The sequence below is a fragment of the Sabethes cyaneus genome, chromosome 1, assembly GCF_943734655.1.
Source record: "Sabethes cyaneus chromosome 1, idSabCyanKW18_F2, whole genome shotgun sequence".
NCBI classification, from domain to species: domain Eukaryota; kingdom Metazoa; phylum Arthropoda; class Insecta; order Diptera; family Culicidae; genus Sabethes; species Sabethes cyaneus.
The window spans coordinates 48845804-48862336 of NC_071353.1; the positions used below are offsets into that span (position 1 = coordinate 48845804).

The 16533-nt window shown below is 45.3% G+C and overlaps 1 protein-coding gene across 3 annotated transcripts in view; it reads right to left on the reverse strand.

The window, feature by feature from the left end:
• Positions 1 to 5683: 5683 nt before the first annotated feature.
• Positions 5684 to 16533, reverse strand: part of LOC128732991 (phosphofurin acidic cluster sorting protein 2) — a 66283-nt gene continuing 55433 nt past the window's right edge. For 2 of the 3 annotated variants that reach the window (XM_053826508.1, XM_053826506.1), the window contains 8 exons: positions 9602 to 9769; positions 8866 to 9364; positions 8653 to 8807; positions 8317 to 8576; positions 7933 to 8253; positions 7786 to 7876; positions 7607 to 7723; positions 5684 to 7475 (listed from right to left, as the gene is read on the reverse strand). In XM_053826508.1, coding sequence (XP_053682483.1) covers positions 7345 to 7475; positions 7607 to 7723; positions 7786 to 7876; positions 7933 to 8253; positions 8317 to 8576; positions 8653 to 8807; positions 8866 to 9364; positions 9602 to 9769 — 1742 coding nt within the window. In that variant the 3' untranslated portion in view covers positions 5684 to 7344. The remainder of the gene's footprint in view (positions 7476 to 7606; positions 7724 to 7785; positions 7877 to 7932; positions 8254 to 8316; positions 8577 to 8652; positions 8808 to 8865; positions 9365 to 9601; positions 9770 to 16533) is intronic. The other variant, XM_053826509.1, reaches the window with a different exon arrangement.

Here is a 16533-nt window from a genome sequence, read left to right on the forward strand (position 1 = left end):
GCTGTGAAGTCTGACATCGGAACTGAGCTTATTAGGGTGAGATTAGAAAAGCTAGTAATTTATCTGCACCGGCTGATTTTAAGAATCAGAACAGCAGCAGGAAGAGGTAGCATGGGGCTACTTTTCCGATCTCAAGAAGGGTAATCAGCTGGGTAATCGCCAATCGCGAGTAGATTTGAAGTAAGTTATCAGAGTGGCTTCGTTGAAAGACGGTTCACGACGGACCAGATCTCTGCACTGTAGCAGATTCTTCAAGAATTCATAAATATAGATCCCCACATACCATCTGTTCATCGACTTCAAAGCTGTATATAATACCATAGTCCGCAAATAGCTACGGAAAATCATTAATGAGAACGATTTTCCCGAGAAGCTGATCAGACTGAATAGAAGGGTATGATAGATGCGTTGCAGCGCTGTGTGTGGATTGTCGCAAAGTCTTAATGATGCGATTAAAAGGAACAAGTTCGTGTTAACCTATTTTTAACCATATAACCATTGGCCAGATATTAGCATAAACCATATTAGATGTTCAACACTAAGGGGAAAGATGGGCGGGATCTCGTCAGAGTAAATCCCTCTAATGTAGTTTTCGTTTTTGTGGTGTAGCTACACCGTTTGGTGCTACACTTTTCGCTGGTTAAAGAGTGTGGAGTGTGGTATGGATGTGTTGGTGTTTCCCTATATGCTACACTGTCATTTTTCTGGTGTATAGCTGGTGCAGAAAAAGTGTAGCAATGGTAGCAAACATCGAAAACGAACAGTTTTGGTGCAAAAAGCTACACCTCAAAAACGAAAATGACAAAGCGATAAAGCTAGACGCATGAATCTTCTTTGCACACACGCCCAATCCGTACGTTCCAGTCGAGCTATTGCGGGTCTAAACAATACATACATCTTCCAGTATCGGACGTACAAGTGAACAGTACAGAGCTATCAGGCAATGAGGATCTTTAAAGTCCCGTGTTATTATAGCGATAAACCCTAGTTATCTACTTGCTTTAGACATAACTGTCGCGCGGTGTCTGTCGAACGTCAGCTTTCTCTCGAGAATAATGCTAAGGTCATTGGCGGGACCCACTTATTATCGTTTACCCTTTAATAGCATACTCGAAGAGAATTGGCGTCCCTGCGTTGTGAACGTAGATGACATTAAACGATTTAAGCTTGACTTGGAAAAATCTATCACACAAGAATTATTTCAGCCACACAACAAACCACTGAAGCTTTCATGCGTGAAACTGCTACCTACACACTCGCGAAAGCCCTGCCTCATGTCGTCTTTTTATATAGCTTACTCGCGAGTCAAATAACTCGTGAGAAATCAGCTACCCATGAGACCTAATGGCGGACTGGGATACAGATTTTACATTACTTTTTCTTTTCTTCTTCATCTTCGCCTTCGATTCTATTCACGGACGGAAGTGCGAGCCTTCGCGAGTAATCGACATCAGCAGCTCGGGCTGCAATGGCGAACGAAAGCGATGACTGTACAGTAGACAGTACAGACGACTGTACAGTAGACAGTACAGACGCCAGTACAGTAGCCACGAAATCCAAAAAGTCCATGGACAAATCCATGCTGAACGGAAGTTATCAGTGGTAGATATTCGTTCAGCCGCACCCTGTTTTTTATTTTTCTTTAAATAAAATCAACTAATAGGGGTCAGTCCCGGCGTAGTGGTTAGTATTCACGCCTCTCACGCCGAGGACCCGGGTTCAAATCTCAACCCCACAGAAGTAACGAATGACCCAAGCTGGTTAGTGACTATAATCAAACAAAAAAAAATCAACTAATGGTTCTTTTTGCTTTTAAAATATCATATGTTACTAATGTTCGGCTAATAAATAAATAAAAATTACGAAGATGCTCTTTTTGGCAACCAAGTATCTTAATTTCAGCCTAATATGGTTAGCACCGCAACGTGCGGTTAATTAAACTGGTTCCCGCCAAGTACGCTAGTGAAAATGGAAGGTACAGGTATAAATGAGAAAGCCGTGCGAACAGCGATTAGGAAGTTCAGCAAGAATAACACGTTTGAGCATTATCTAATCTAATCTAATCTCACACTAACGCAGCCAATTCTTGAAGGCATCCTGGAAAATGACGATTACTTGAATCAATCATTTTTCTTGTCAACGGCCAGGCCAACTGCGCAGCATGTACCGCAGAGGGAATTCCAAGGAATCAAGTGGAACCAGAAAAAATATCTAATTCCATTTAACTCCTTGAAATCAAGGGGAAGGAAGAAAGCGTGGACCTCCCGTACCAAACGCTTCCCGTACACATAGATAATGATTTATTTACAATCGTTGGGAGTATCTTTGCTAATAAAGGTTAAGTGATATTCCGGACCCTCAGGGATGAACTAATGGTATTTAGACCAGAAGCCAGGCTGCAATTGGCCAAGGATATAGCGCCTTATTTCGCTCTCTGAAAATAGATTAGTTTGCCAAAAATATTAGTTTAAATCGTATAATACTTGAAAATAGAGTCGTGTGGTTTAATGGTTGCCTAAAACTACATTTGTAAGGTTAGGAACTGAAAACCGCACGACCCCGCACCTCCTAGCTTGGCTACTCAATTATACAAATTGAAGTATTTCCAGGTATGGCCACGTGGAGGCGCTAGGTAGGGGCTTGGGATGGCTAGAGCTATGTTGGGCGCTTCTTCCTAGTTGCCTTCCCCATTTCATACCCAAGAATAACACGTTTGAGCATAAACCAAAAAACAAATATTCTACTAGCCCTCGTTTGTATTATCATATAACGAAGGAGGTTACAGCACGGGATGTGGCTAAAAAGGTTGGTACGTCGAAATCGAACATTTATCGCACAAAAGCCGATGCAGCCAAAACGAATCCCAAAACAAGAAGCATCGATCAGGCCCAGAGTGCGACAGCTGTACGATGCGATGATTGCTGGGAATTCAAAATACATAACGGACGATGAAACATAGGTGAAATTTGACTATAAATGCTTGCCAGTTGCCACTACCCACTACCACACAGTATCATACGGTGCGAGAAGGACAAGTATTAGACCAGTTTGAAGTAACCATTGAAGTCGGAAAAGTTCGTAAAAACAAGTTATTTGTGGCTGTGGTAAATTTTTGCAACCGTTCATTATAGCTACTTTGATTACCAGCGAAATAATGTACATCAAAACCAAAAACGACTTATTTACTTAATTGGCCTAACGTCCTATGACAAGGCTTGCGTAGCATAATTTCTCCATCTATTTCGATCAATAGCACCTAGTCTCCAGCTCCGCGGGCACCCAGTGCTCGCCAGATCTCGCTCCACCTGGTCTTGCCACCTCGCTCGCTGTGCCCCTCTTCGTCCGGATTCTATGCGAAAACCATTTTTGGAGGATAGTTTTCTGGCATTCTAGCAACATTTCCTACTCAACGTCTCCATCCAGTTTTAACCACTTTCTGAATACTGGGTTCGCCGTTCTCTTGTACGCCGCCAAGGATGCTTCTTGGCACCCGCCGTTCAAAAAACTACGAGTGCTCGTAGGTCCTTTTCTAACAGTGTCCACGTTTCGTGCCCCTAGAGGACAACCGGTCTAATTAGCGTTTTGTACAGTGTGCACGTGGTATGGGGGCTCAAATTGTTCGACTGCAAGTGTTTGTGGAGTCCGTAGTAGACGCGACTTCCGCTGATAATACGCCTTTTAATCTGACGGCTTGTATTGTTGTGCTCTGTTGCCAGTGAGCCAAGATATACGAACTCATCGACTACCTCAAACTCATCCCTGTTTATTACCACGGTACTGCCCAAGCGGGCCCTGTTGCGCTCGGTCCCGCCCGCCAGCATATACGTCGTTTTAGACGTATTTATCTTCAACCTTATCTTCTCTGCTTCGCGTTTTAGTCTGGTGTACTGATCTTGCATCGCCTGTTGTTCTGCCAACAGCATCCACGTAGTCAGCAAAGCAGATAAATTGACTGTATTTATTGAAAATCGGGCCCGAGTTTCGATCGCCATTCGTCTTATAACACCTTCAAGCGCAATGTTGAGTAGCAAGCAGAAAAGACCATCTTCCCTAAGTCCCCTTCGAGATTCGAATAGATCCGACAATCCACCCGAGATTCTCACACAGCACTCGATCCCATCCATCGTAGCCATGATAAGCTTAGTAAGCTTACCCAGAAAACCGTTTTCGTCCATAATTTTGCATTGTATAGCTCTTGTTGGTTTACACTATTATATGCGGCTTTAAAATTGACGAACAGGTGATGCGTGGGGACTCGGAATTCGCGGCACTTCTGGAGGATCTGCCGCAGGGTGAATATTTGGTCGGTTGTAGACCGACCCTTCATGAAGCCGGCCTGATAACTTCCCGCAAATCTATTGGCTATTGGCGATAATCGATGGAAAATGACTTGAGACAGCACTGTGTAGGTAGCATTCACGCTAGTGATCGCTTGGTAGTTCTCACAATCCAGCTTATCATCTTTCTTGTAGATAGGGCAAATAACCCCGTCTTTCCACCCTCATGTAGTCGTTGCGCATCCCAAATCTTGACAATCAGTTTATGCAGACAGCCGGCCAACTTGCCCGAGCCCAGCTTCCCGTATCGATGGGGGTGGCACATCTTCATTGCTTGCTACACCAATGTGGTCACTTCCGCCTGCACGCCATTCAGGTGTTCATCGTAGTACTGCTTCCACCTTTCGATCACCGCACGGTCGTCAGTCAAGATACCTCCATCTTTACCTCTGCATATTTCGCCACGTGGCACAAAGCCTTTGCGAGAATCGTTGAGTCTCTGATAGAACTTCCGAGTGTCGTGAAAACTGTACAACTGCTAGTTCTTCGCACTTTTTCTCCTCCTAGGTGAGCCGGGTTTGCTGTCTCCGCTTCTGTTAGTATCGCAGCACATTCTGACGGGTGGCTCTACGCAGCATTTGTACCTATCCGCGCTGCGTTCTTCCCATCCAATATCTGCTGGCCCTGGCACTCTTCGTCAAACCATTCGTTACATCGATTCGGTGCAACACGGCCGCATTTAAAGGACGTTCTTCGCTACGCTGTTAATGGCTGTTTTCACGGCATTCTAACAGTCCTCAAGAGGGGCTTCATCCAGCTCACCCTCTTCCGGCAGTGCGGTTTCAAGAGATGACGCGTAGCTTTCGGCACCTCCCGATGCTTCAGTTGCACTAGGTTATACCGTGGCAGACCCATATTGCCCTAGGCCTGCAGGCGAATCTACTAAAGGGTAAGTATTTTGTTTATATTAAATAAGTCAAAATTTGGAAGATTCCACAAAGCTGCTCTTCATTGATTTTTCCAACTATCGCTTACCGCACGATCGTTCGGCAAGATTCTACTATTCTGATTTCGAAACAATTCGGTTTGCGACACAAAGCGTTGGCGGAATGCGTTGTGTCTTGGCCATTTTCTTATTCCGGATTCTCTAGGCAGCACTTTTACTCCCGAAAGATTTGAGTTTGGCGCATTTTTTCCTGTGTCCTTTCACATTTTGAAGAGTAATCGTAGCACGCACGTTCTTCCTCAACAATCCTCTCATACTCGCACAAAACATGCAACAACTATTATAATTGAATATCACAAACCATAACTACTGCACAATTACAAGGCGGTTCATAAAATTATTATTAAAAAAAATCTGATCTTGTTTCTGTAAATAACAAAAAATCACATATATTTCCTATTTTCATATTTTATGCATTGCTGTTTGACGACTTTCACTGCTTAAAGTTATCCTACTTAAACATACAGCTGAATATGTTTTCGTTTACTACGTGGGTGTATGCTTTTGATGGTTCTTAAAAACTACTCATTTATGGCGTTTTGAAATATGTTTCACTAATATTTTTCCTACGAGAATGAGCATACAAATTTTGCCTACATGTATTGAATGGTAGAGGATATCTTTTTAAGTAAGAGATGTGAAATAGTTACGTTTAACAGCAAGGAGAAAAGCAGCTCACTCATTGCTTTCGTTTGATACCAGTATTGATTATTATGCGACTAATGTTGTGATGTTATATATTGAACAACCGGATAAGTATTCCGCGGGAAATTATTCCTAGCGATATGCTCTATATCAAACATTAATTCAGAGCACTGGAAAGGTAAGGATTATATAAATTTTCCAAAATGGAAACAGGTTACGACAGTTTTTATTCGCAAACAACGATCATTTTCAGTAACATGAATATTTAATACCCTGGCGATTCTACAATGATTATATAAATTACTTTGCAGTAATATGTTATTGTTATGAATTGGTTTAACTAACCATCCAGTGCGTGCTCAAAACACTATCAGTCATATTAATTTCCGTTTATTTTCATTTAATTCAATCTTCCTTTCGTAACATTTTGCTTATTAATGAGAGACTAGCTTCCACAAAATAAAAAATTTAGCAGACGAGGCCGTGATTTACAACGATTCATTTTTGTTCATGTCAGGGTTAATTAATATCACAATCCAAAATGACAATGTCCAAATGTGCTGATTCCTGGTGTGGATGCATTAGCAAATTGTAAGCAATGGGTCATATATTTCTCTAGGGACTAAGAATTCGATAAACGTGCAATCCACAAAAAGGGCGTAATTTAGTTTTATTGACCAATAGGTAACTGATGAGAACTAATTCATTTCAATTTTGATGAAAATGAAAATCAGGTTTACGAGTGCTAACACCTTTGGTGTACCTCACTTCTTCGTAGGTACAAACTAAGGCATAAACAGTAATCGCTTGCTCATAGCGGAATATCCGATGAAATAGGAAGTCTGCTGGGTCTTGATCAATTATTCAGTACCTAGGAGAGAGTATTTCGGCATCGTTTTATGGCACATTTTGTGTGTTTTAGAAAAAGCACAACAATACACCATACCGCTAATTGAGAAAAATTCCTACACGCAAGAGCTAGCCGATCGATACCGCTAACCACACTCACTCAGTGCCAAGAACATTTTGGGAATTCAGCAACATCCGAAAGTAATAACTAATTGCATGATTTTGAGCGAAACCAAAAATAATTGACCTCTAATGATTACCGCTAAAGAGCCTTATATTAGTACGTAAATGTACACAAAACATCTATTGTGTCCGAGAACAGTCGTACATCCTACCAGTAGATCATTCCTAATCGCAGCGAGAGCGGCTTGCTGCAGCCCAACTACGGGGCCGTAAAATTCGAGAGGAACCGCTGATTGTCGTCCGCGCAGTAGCAGCTGCCTTAGCTCCAGCACTGCTGTTGCCATCGTTGGTTTGTGCACGTCCAGCAACGGCAAATGATGTAGAGGAGCAGCGAGTTTTGCCGGATTTACCAACCGCCACTACTGCAACGGATGAAGAAACTGACTAGGTTAACATTTCAGCTGAAGCTAGCGGCGCTCCGACCAAAGCGATTGGAAAATTTTTGATATGTGTCTGCCACTGGGACGAGAGCTGGAAGAACTTTACCCCGGTCCACTCGGTACCATCAATGTATACTGAAAACAGAAGTATAGAAAATATATTAGTCTCGTTTTTCTTTGCGGCTTTTTTGTTGAGATTTGTTCGGTTTTGCACTTAGAGCAAACCTAAGACGAAAGTAAGGTATAACAGTGTGGAACATTTCTACCTCGCATAGGAACTGGATGCGACTGTTTCGGGGAGCAGATCAATCGAGCGACGCCTTCAACGCATTGTTCCTTTTCAGCATCACGGTCCTTCTCTTTCTTTTTACCTAATCGCATGACTGAAAAAAAAATTAAATTTTATATTACATAATCAAAATAGCATCTTATAAGTTCGACCTACCGCTCTTTTGCTTTTTCTCTTTAGTGGCGTAGCTCAAAGTTAGGCCATTGGTATATTCGCCGTTATTGGATGCCAACGGTAATCTCCAAACCTGAAACGTATCATTGATAAAGCTTAAACTCTTTTCGAAATACTTTGAATGCCTACTTGTAAGTGTCTGAAGGTACTTTTAATACTGCTCTTTCCGGTAGGGTCCTGACCCTTACTCAATGATTTATCTTTTAAATCCAAAATGGGGCGCGCCAATGGCCAATAATCTACTTGCAGCTCCAACGATTCCTGGGTAGCACTGGAGGATGGTTGAGCTGTGAGTGCAATCGGTGTCAGCGGAGCTGGCGGTGAAGCTCGTCCACTTTGTGGTGGAGAACTGGATAATGTTCGATCGGAGCTTTGTTGAGATCCGAGAGTCATAGATTCATCCAAATCTAACGAAAGTTGCGGTCCCTCAAGACAACCAATCTTTACATCCTGAAATAGAAGCCAACATATCGAGTGAAACACTTGTTATGCGCTAGAAGGAAAACAACTTACGCTTATGAACGGTACGAATATCTGGCACGAGTCCTCGTCTCGATAGTTGACCATGGCTTCAGCGATAGGAACTTGCGTGCAAGGTCCAGCCGAATGAAGATATCGTTGTATTCGACTAATAATCTCCGCTGATTCATTCTTCGATTGTGCACTTTCAAGATTGGCCGCTCGTTCACAATTTTGCTGCCAGTTTTCCGTTCCAAACATACTTGAGTAGCTAGGATCTATCAGGCTAAGGTACCTGGCAACACCACACAGCCCTGGAATAAAGGAAGGAACGGCGTCTTCGTAAGCAAAGCATAACGGACCAACAATGCTGGTATACAGAATACTCACCTAGGGGAACAATATAAAATCTGATATGATTGACCCAATCCGGAGGACGAATACCCAACAATTCCACATAATGGCGCAGAATAGCTCCTTGTAACCAATCGCCTCCGACCAGTAGCACTTTGACTGTTGTTGGCGGTTTAGCTGTTGAATTACAACTGAAATGTTTATATTATTTAATCTTTATTCAAACGAATACAATGATTTGATAATTACTATTTTTGAATTTTGTTCATCAAAGCCTGAGTAATAGCTTTAACCTCAGCTGTATTATTTGGAGAGAAGGTTGGCCGAAAAGTGGATGATATGAGTGACACTAGCCGTGGAGTGCAAAAGGGACTGCTGGTAGCTTCCGGCGGTCCGACGATAGTAACCACATCTGGCAGTTGTGATTCTTCGGTTGTGAACGTACGCGAGAGTTGCTCCAATAATGATTTCCGTGGTTCAACATTCGTTGGCGACAAACAGGTTTCCAGTGGAGACGCCTTCGGCTGTTCGCCAGTGGAAAAACTGAGAGATTGCTTCTGCTTTTTAGCACTGTTCGGAGTGCTGCTGCTAGTTCGGAAGAGACGAGTTTTCTTCTCCACTGCTGCCGTTTCTTTTTCCTTCGGTGGACTTCCGGTGTTCTGTGGATCCGAAGACAGTGCTTCCGGATCCGTGTTACCGGCACCGCCCTCATTGCCGGAGCTATCGTTTTTCCAATCGCCTGACCGGTCTGCAGTGGAATGTAAGGTTTAAAAATGATTGGCTTTGGGTTAGGCTGACACTTGGTTCGAAGTCGGAGAAAAGTACCCAATGGAAATGATAGTAGGTCTATCTTAGAAATATTTACTAGCTACGAAACAGAATATCACAAGGAAAATAAAACAAATAGAAGCACACGTAGAAAAGTTTAGAAAGAAACAGACGGTGACACAAAAACATAGGGTGATCGTATAATGAAGCTACAAACCTTGGCTGTTATTCATACTGTTATTGTAATTGCTAGTATGATTGTTATTACTGATATTGTTGTTGATCACACTATTATTAAGATTATTGGCAATTGATGCGGAATTGCTTTTCTTTTCGGCAAGTGAGTCCCGCTTCTCTAAAATCGTTTTCTTTTCTGGCATAAAATCTGTAAGAACGGAAGAAAATGAAAAAGAAAACAAACAGAACAAGCCATGCAACGTTATTTTGATTGGCAATGAGTACAAACATTACGATTTACGCCTATTTCTATATTAGTGAAATTTCTCATGGTTCAAACTATTTAGATAAGTAGGAACTGTAATATGATATGCAAGAAGTTTACTACAATGCTGTGTCGACTAATTGAAGCAAAAGATGCACATGAGACTTGGTTTCCGTTTTGAATGATAGCTATTTTGACAATAGTTTGGATTCAGTATTGCTTTATTGATACATACTGAATTGCGGATCAATACGAAATATGTTGTCCACAATCCTCGAGCACAGTTTACATGATATTAATTTTCCCTACTTCATGAATTTTAATGCTTTCAAAATTCATGAACTTATCATTACACAATTTCGTGTAATTTACTGCTTTATCCAAGTTTGTAAACTAGAATCTCGAAGCACTCGAAAGTCTTTCATCCCACGATGATCGTGCCATTACCGCCAGCGTCGGATGGTTGTCCCGGTCCTACGTGGGTGTCCGGAAAAAAGGCTTTTGAAATACTCTTGTCGGCAAGTACACTTTCGCTAATATTAACTTCTCCACTGATCTGGTCTTTACTTTTAGTGCTATGAACAAGTCGATCAGCCCGCGAAATACTTGACTGCTGCTGGTCACTCTTTTAAGGAAACTCTCAACCTGTCCGTCACGGTCGAACATTGTTGTCTTATCGATCATAGAGCAAAAGCAAACATTTACTGAATATCAAGTGTATTTTGGTATTAATAATACGCTTTTGAATTTGAGTTATAGACCCCATAACAAGAAGACTGGCAGCTCTGTCAATATTCGGGAGACACTGATGGTAGCTCACTCTGTCGGCCAAGGGTGGTCCCCTTTTTTTTAACGAGTAGGGAAATCTGCTATCAGACACCTGAGAAGACAACTCAGGGAGTGGGGTTTGGTATCCCGACCCCCCTACTGGGGCGTGAGGATCCAGACCCACTAAAACCCTACTCGAGTCTCCAGCCTCAATACCCCCTGGAACCACCTTATCGGTATTACTTCAGGGAGGGGCTATTGTGCTTAACGCACGCTCTTAGATAACTACTGGACTATGGTAGTTAGGCTGTTTATTCGCCGTTGATCGGCTTTCCAGCGGTTTTGTAGCTCAAGTACGATCTGGGTAGCAGCCGCATTGACCGCACCCCAGACGTCCGAGCTAGAACACATCCTTTGGACTAAGTTATCCGGAGTAGTGTCCTGTCCGCCTGCCATCATGTTGCTTCTCACGCCCGCGAAACGAGGGCATATGAAGAAAGCATGTTCTGCAGTTTCCTCAACGTCCGCGCATTCGGGACCCTCGGGGGACTCCGCATGCCCAAATTTGTGCAGATACTGTCTAAAACAACCATGCCCTGACAGAATCTGTGTCAGGTGGAAGTTGACTTCGCCATGACGCCTGTTGACCGGGATAAGTCTATGTGTCCACCGGCCTTTTGTTGAATCAGACCATGCCCGCTGCCATGTGATCATCGAGGCCGATCTTGTGGTACTCCGTATGCCTCTAGTTCCACGTTGGTTGAAGCACTCTACGTCCTCGCTGATGATGATACCAATAGGCATCATACCCGCTAAGACGCAGATTGCGTCATGTGAAACTGTGCGGTACGCACTCGCCACTCTTAAGCACATGAGACGATAGCTGCTTTCCAGCTTCGCTAGATAGCTTTTGGTACCTAACGCCGATGACCATACCGGCCCGCCATACCTGAGTATGGACTGGACCACGTTGGCTAAAAGCCTTCGCTTGCTGCCATATACCGCAGAGCTATTAGACATCATACGAGACAATGCCGAAATAGCTGTGGAAGCCTTCTTGCAGGCATAGTCGACGTGGCTCCCGAACTTGAGCTTGTCGTCGACCATGACTCCAAGGAGTTTTAAGGACCGCGTTGACGAAATAGTGCAGTCCCCGACGCTGATATTTGCTTGCTGCACCGACTTGCGGTTGTTCACCACGATAACCTCCGTTTTATGATGCGCTAGGTCCAGTTTCCTGGATCGCAATCAATCTTCAACAATGCTTATAGAGTGGGCAGCCGTCAGCTCAACCTCTCTGATAGATTCACCGTAGACTTCCAAGGTGATATCGTCCGCAAAGCCGACAATCACCACCCCTACCGGGAACTTTAGCTTCAACACCTCGTCATACATGACGTTCCACAACACCGGGCCCAGTATGGAACCTTGCGGAACCCCTGAGGTGATTGGAACGCATTTCTGACCCTCCTCCGTGTTGTAGCATAGCACACGATTCTGGAAATAATTTTCCAGAATTCTGTACAGCGACACCGGCACTTGGACGTTCCGAAGCGAGCTGGCTATGGAGTCCCAGCTAGCGCTATTAAACGCATTTCTCACGTCGAGCGTGACAACTGCGCAATAACGAATACCTGTCCTCTTGGGCTGGATTGCCACCTCGGCTGTCTTAGTGACAGACAAGATGGCATCCACCGTAGATTTGCCTTTTCGGAAGCCGAATTGGTTCCTTGACAGACCGTTTGTACCCTCCGTGTACTGTACGAGTCTGTTAAGGATAACCCTCTCCAGCACCTTGCCGGCACTATCGAGTAGACAGATCGGCCTATATGACGAGGGGACACCCGGAGGTTTTCCCGGCTTCGGCAATAGGACCAGGTTCTGTCGCTTCCAGCTGTCCGGGAAGTGGCCAGCTTCCAGGCATCTATTCATTACTGCCCCGAATAATTCGGGAGCCTCTAAAATAGCCGCTTTAATGGCCATATTCGGGATACCGTCTGGCCCCGGTGCCTTGCTCACCTTTAGGGATTTAGCGATATCAATGAGTTCCTCGTTCGTAACCGTCACTTCCTCCCCGACCTCCAAACCGCCGTCGCCCACGTTACTTTGGATGTTCGGCTGGGAGGCCGACCATCCTACGCTATGGTCTGAGATACTGGAACGTCGTCCGTGGGACGACTCAGCGGCCTGGGGCCAGGGCCTTGGCTCGTGGCGCGGAAAGAGGCCCTCGATGATCCGCTCCAGCATCTCTGGCGATTGCTCAGCGGGCGCCATCACACCCTTGGTCTTTGCCATTACGACTCTGTAGGCATCACCCCACGGGTTCGCATTGGCACTAGCACATAACCTTTCAAAGCAGTCTCGTTTACTAGCTTTTATCCCGCTCTTAAGCGCTGCGCGTGCAGCAACAAGTGCTACTCGACATTCAGCCCTGCCTTCATCCGAACGAGCTCTTTGCATAATTCTCCTCGCACGAAAGCACGCTCCGCGGAGTTCCGCAATTTCATCTGTCCACCAGTAAGCCGATGACCTGCCATGCCTAGGTCGACTTTTCCTAGGTATGGTAGCGTCACACGATCGCGACAGTACCTCAACCAAATGATCAGCGTTCGGATCGGGCATACCGCGATCACCGCACTCTCTCCGGATCGCTTCCACAAATACTTCGGGATCGAAGTATGATGTCTTCCATCCACGGGTGGTTGGAGTGTTGGCCCTACTCGCCGCCTGCCGCCTCGTTATCTGACCGACACCATAGCGGACCGCCTGATGGTCACTGTGAGTGTAGCCATTATCTACCCTCCAGTCTCCTATCAGACCAGGACTGCCGAAAGTCACGTCGATGATAGGGTCCCGAATGCGCGGACGTTGAGGAAACTGCAGAACATGCTTTCTTCATATGCCCTCGTTTCGCGGGCGTGAGAAGCAACATGATGGCACCGTTCCTACTGAAGGTACTTGTGTTGCCGACGTTGGCCAGATCTACGTTAAGCTTTGCCAGAGCTTCAAGCAGAATCCGACCCCTATGGTTCGTGCGACGACTTCCCCACTCTACCGCCCAAGCGTTAAAGTCGCCCGCCACAACCACCGGCCTTAAACCAGTCAGCACAACTGATACTCGGTCTACAATCCACGTAAACTGCTCGATAGACCAACTCGGCGGAGCATAACAACTGCAGTAGAACACTCCACCCACTTTGGCAACCGCAAATCCCTCGTCTGCAGTTGACACAACCTCCTAAACCGGGAACTTGCTTGTCGTCCATATAGCCGCCGTCGCAGACCTATCCGAGACCCAGTTGCCGTTTCCGGCAGGGACGCGATATGGATCCGAGACTATGGCAATGTCCATTGCTGACTCAGAAACTGCTTGGTGTAACAGCTGCTGAGTCGTGCTGCAGTGGTTCAGGTTGAGTTGTGTCACTTGCACTATGAACGTGGCTTAGTCGCCGGCACACCGGCCGGGCACCTTGGACCTCCCGTTACGTGCTTTGCATCCCGTTTACCGGTACAGATCAGGCACTTGGGAGGCTCCGCGCAGTCCTTTGCTTTATGGCCAGCACTGCCACATCTCCTGCACAACTGGCTCCTATCTGGCCCCTTGCAGTTCCAGGCTTTATGTCCGTGCTCGAAACACCGGAAGCAAGCTTCCGACTGCTTGGACACGCTCAGTGGGCATACCGACCACCCCACTTTTAGCCTAGCAGCTTTCAGGGCTTTGTTTCCGTCAGTCAGCGGAAGTCGTATGGTGGCTACCTGGGTCCCGGCCGGACCCTTGCGTAGGCGAACCGCCTCGGTTGCCACCACCACTCCACTTTGCTCTTTGAGAGCTTGTACGACCTCACGCACTTCGGTGATCTCGTCCAGGTTCTTAAGCTGGAGAGTCACTTCTGGTGTGACAGCACGTACCTGCACTCCGTCCCCGAGCACTCCTTCCGCTATGGACTTGTATGCGGAACTCTTCTTTGTGGCGTCCTTCTTTAACTCGAGAATCATATCGCCCGTGCGTGAGCGGCGAATGCTCCGTACGTCCACGCCCAGATCCTTGAGTAGGTGGTCCCTGAATGCATCTGTATGACTGAGAGCTAATATTCATACCGCCATGCCAATATAGTCGAACAAACACCAATACAGAATTTTGGTGAGCTTACTAACACTCGTACAAAATTCACCACCTTCGCAAATAGAAGCGTCGCTGATGCTGACGCATGCCGTTTATGTGGAAAAATAACAGAGTGGTCAGTCTTGTCAATAATGGGGTCTTCGGTTATAGGCTCGATACATGATGGGTCCCCCACCCCCCTGTATTTATCTGCCTAGTTAGCTAGGAGGTATACAACGTTCGAATTTCGGCTGCGCAGTGCAGCTAGAGTCAGTAGCATCGTTGCACTAGCCCCGTAATTGTCCTGTACTCTAATAATCGCCTGTGAAGTCTGTCGATAAAGAAGGATCTTAAAGGCGTTTATAACCCAAGGTTTTGCTTTTCTTTTAAATGATGAGTTTGTGGCGACTATTTCAAGCCTGCGATTTCCTATGCTTATGCTGCTTATGCTTTACTATTTCAAGCCTGCGATTCTATTTTCTGCCTATGTGTATTCTATTTACAGCTGGCAAGAAGTGCCATATAAACCATAACCTCGAACAACGCAATAGATGGTATTGCGCGTGGGTCCATCGTTATTTCTTCGTTGCTCAATAAATAATAAAGCTGATTTTTAGCACATTATTCGGGTTTATGAAATGCTAATCGCCTATCAAAAATCAGTTATATTTATTTGAAGAAGCCTTAGAAATTACGGTGAGCAAACAGCGACCAGTAATTTGATCTATTGTGGCGGGCCCCTATTTACTGTAAGCCACGTCAAGGTGTCGTATCACTATTAATAGGAGTGATTTCCACTTGTTGTCTAATGGCATTGTCCCAATAAGTTATAATACAACGAATAAAGTTAATTGCCTTTTTGGGAGAATTGTATTAAACCCTCCCCAAAGAATTTGCTCCTACTATGATAAAGTGCTACGCGGTTACAAAGCAGATGTTCCGCATCTTCCCTATCTAGGTTACAATAACGACAAGAGTCATCTTCCAGTTTGCCTAGCTTGTAGCGTATGCAGAATATTTTGTTATCGCAGCAAAAAGAAAACAAGCCCATTTAATTCAGTGTAGATTATTAAGTGGACTATCCCCGCAAACCGAAGCAATTCTTCGAATTCTACTTTGAAAACAAACACAACCAAGCGATTTTCTTGCACACAACGCACAGCGAAACGTCAAACGGCAGTTCCGCTAGCTCAGATCGCAGACAGAGGAAAAGCGAAAATCACATGTCGCGGACGTGATTCGCTCGATCAGCAGACATCAGCCGAAACCCGCCAGAATTGCCATTGGAAATAGGCAAAAGTAGTGCTAGTGTGTCGTGCAGTGAGCTAGTCCGCTCAGTCAAGAGATTTTCCTGTGTTCACGTGTAGGCCCGCCTCGGAACCCTTCTCCCGGGTCACATCGACGATAAAAGCTCAGCAGAACCAACGGCGTTCGTTTCATAGCGTCAGGACATCGTGCACAGCATCACTGCGTTCGGTTGAAAGTCGGTGCCCGTGTTCACGTACAAGCCAACGTCGAAATACTCATCTGCCGGGTCATAACGACGACAGACGCTCAGTTAAATCAGCGGACCTCAGTTCGACGACACCAGTGCAGTGCACTTTGGCTCGACTAGAGGTTGACACACGTGTACAGGTGCAAGACGCACCTTCAGGGTCAGATCGACGATATACGCTCAGGAAACGACACCTGTTCAGATTTAACATTCTGCAGCAGCACGAAAACGGACCCCTTCAAGGGTGAGTGGCACAGCACTAAGGCACGACTGGTTAAGCTGACCTACGACATCGTAGGGTCGTTTTCCCTATCTTTAATTCAAGGTACCGATCCCGGAAGG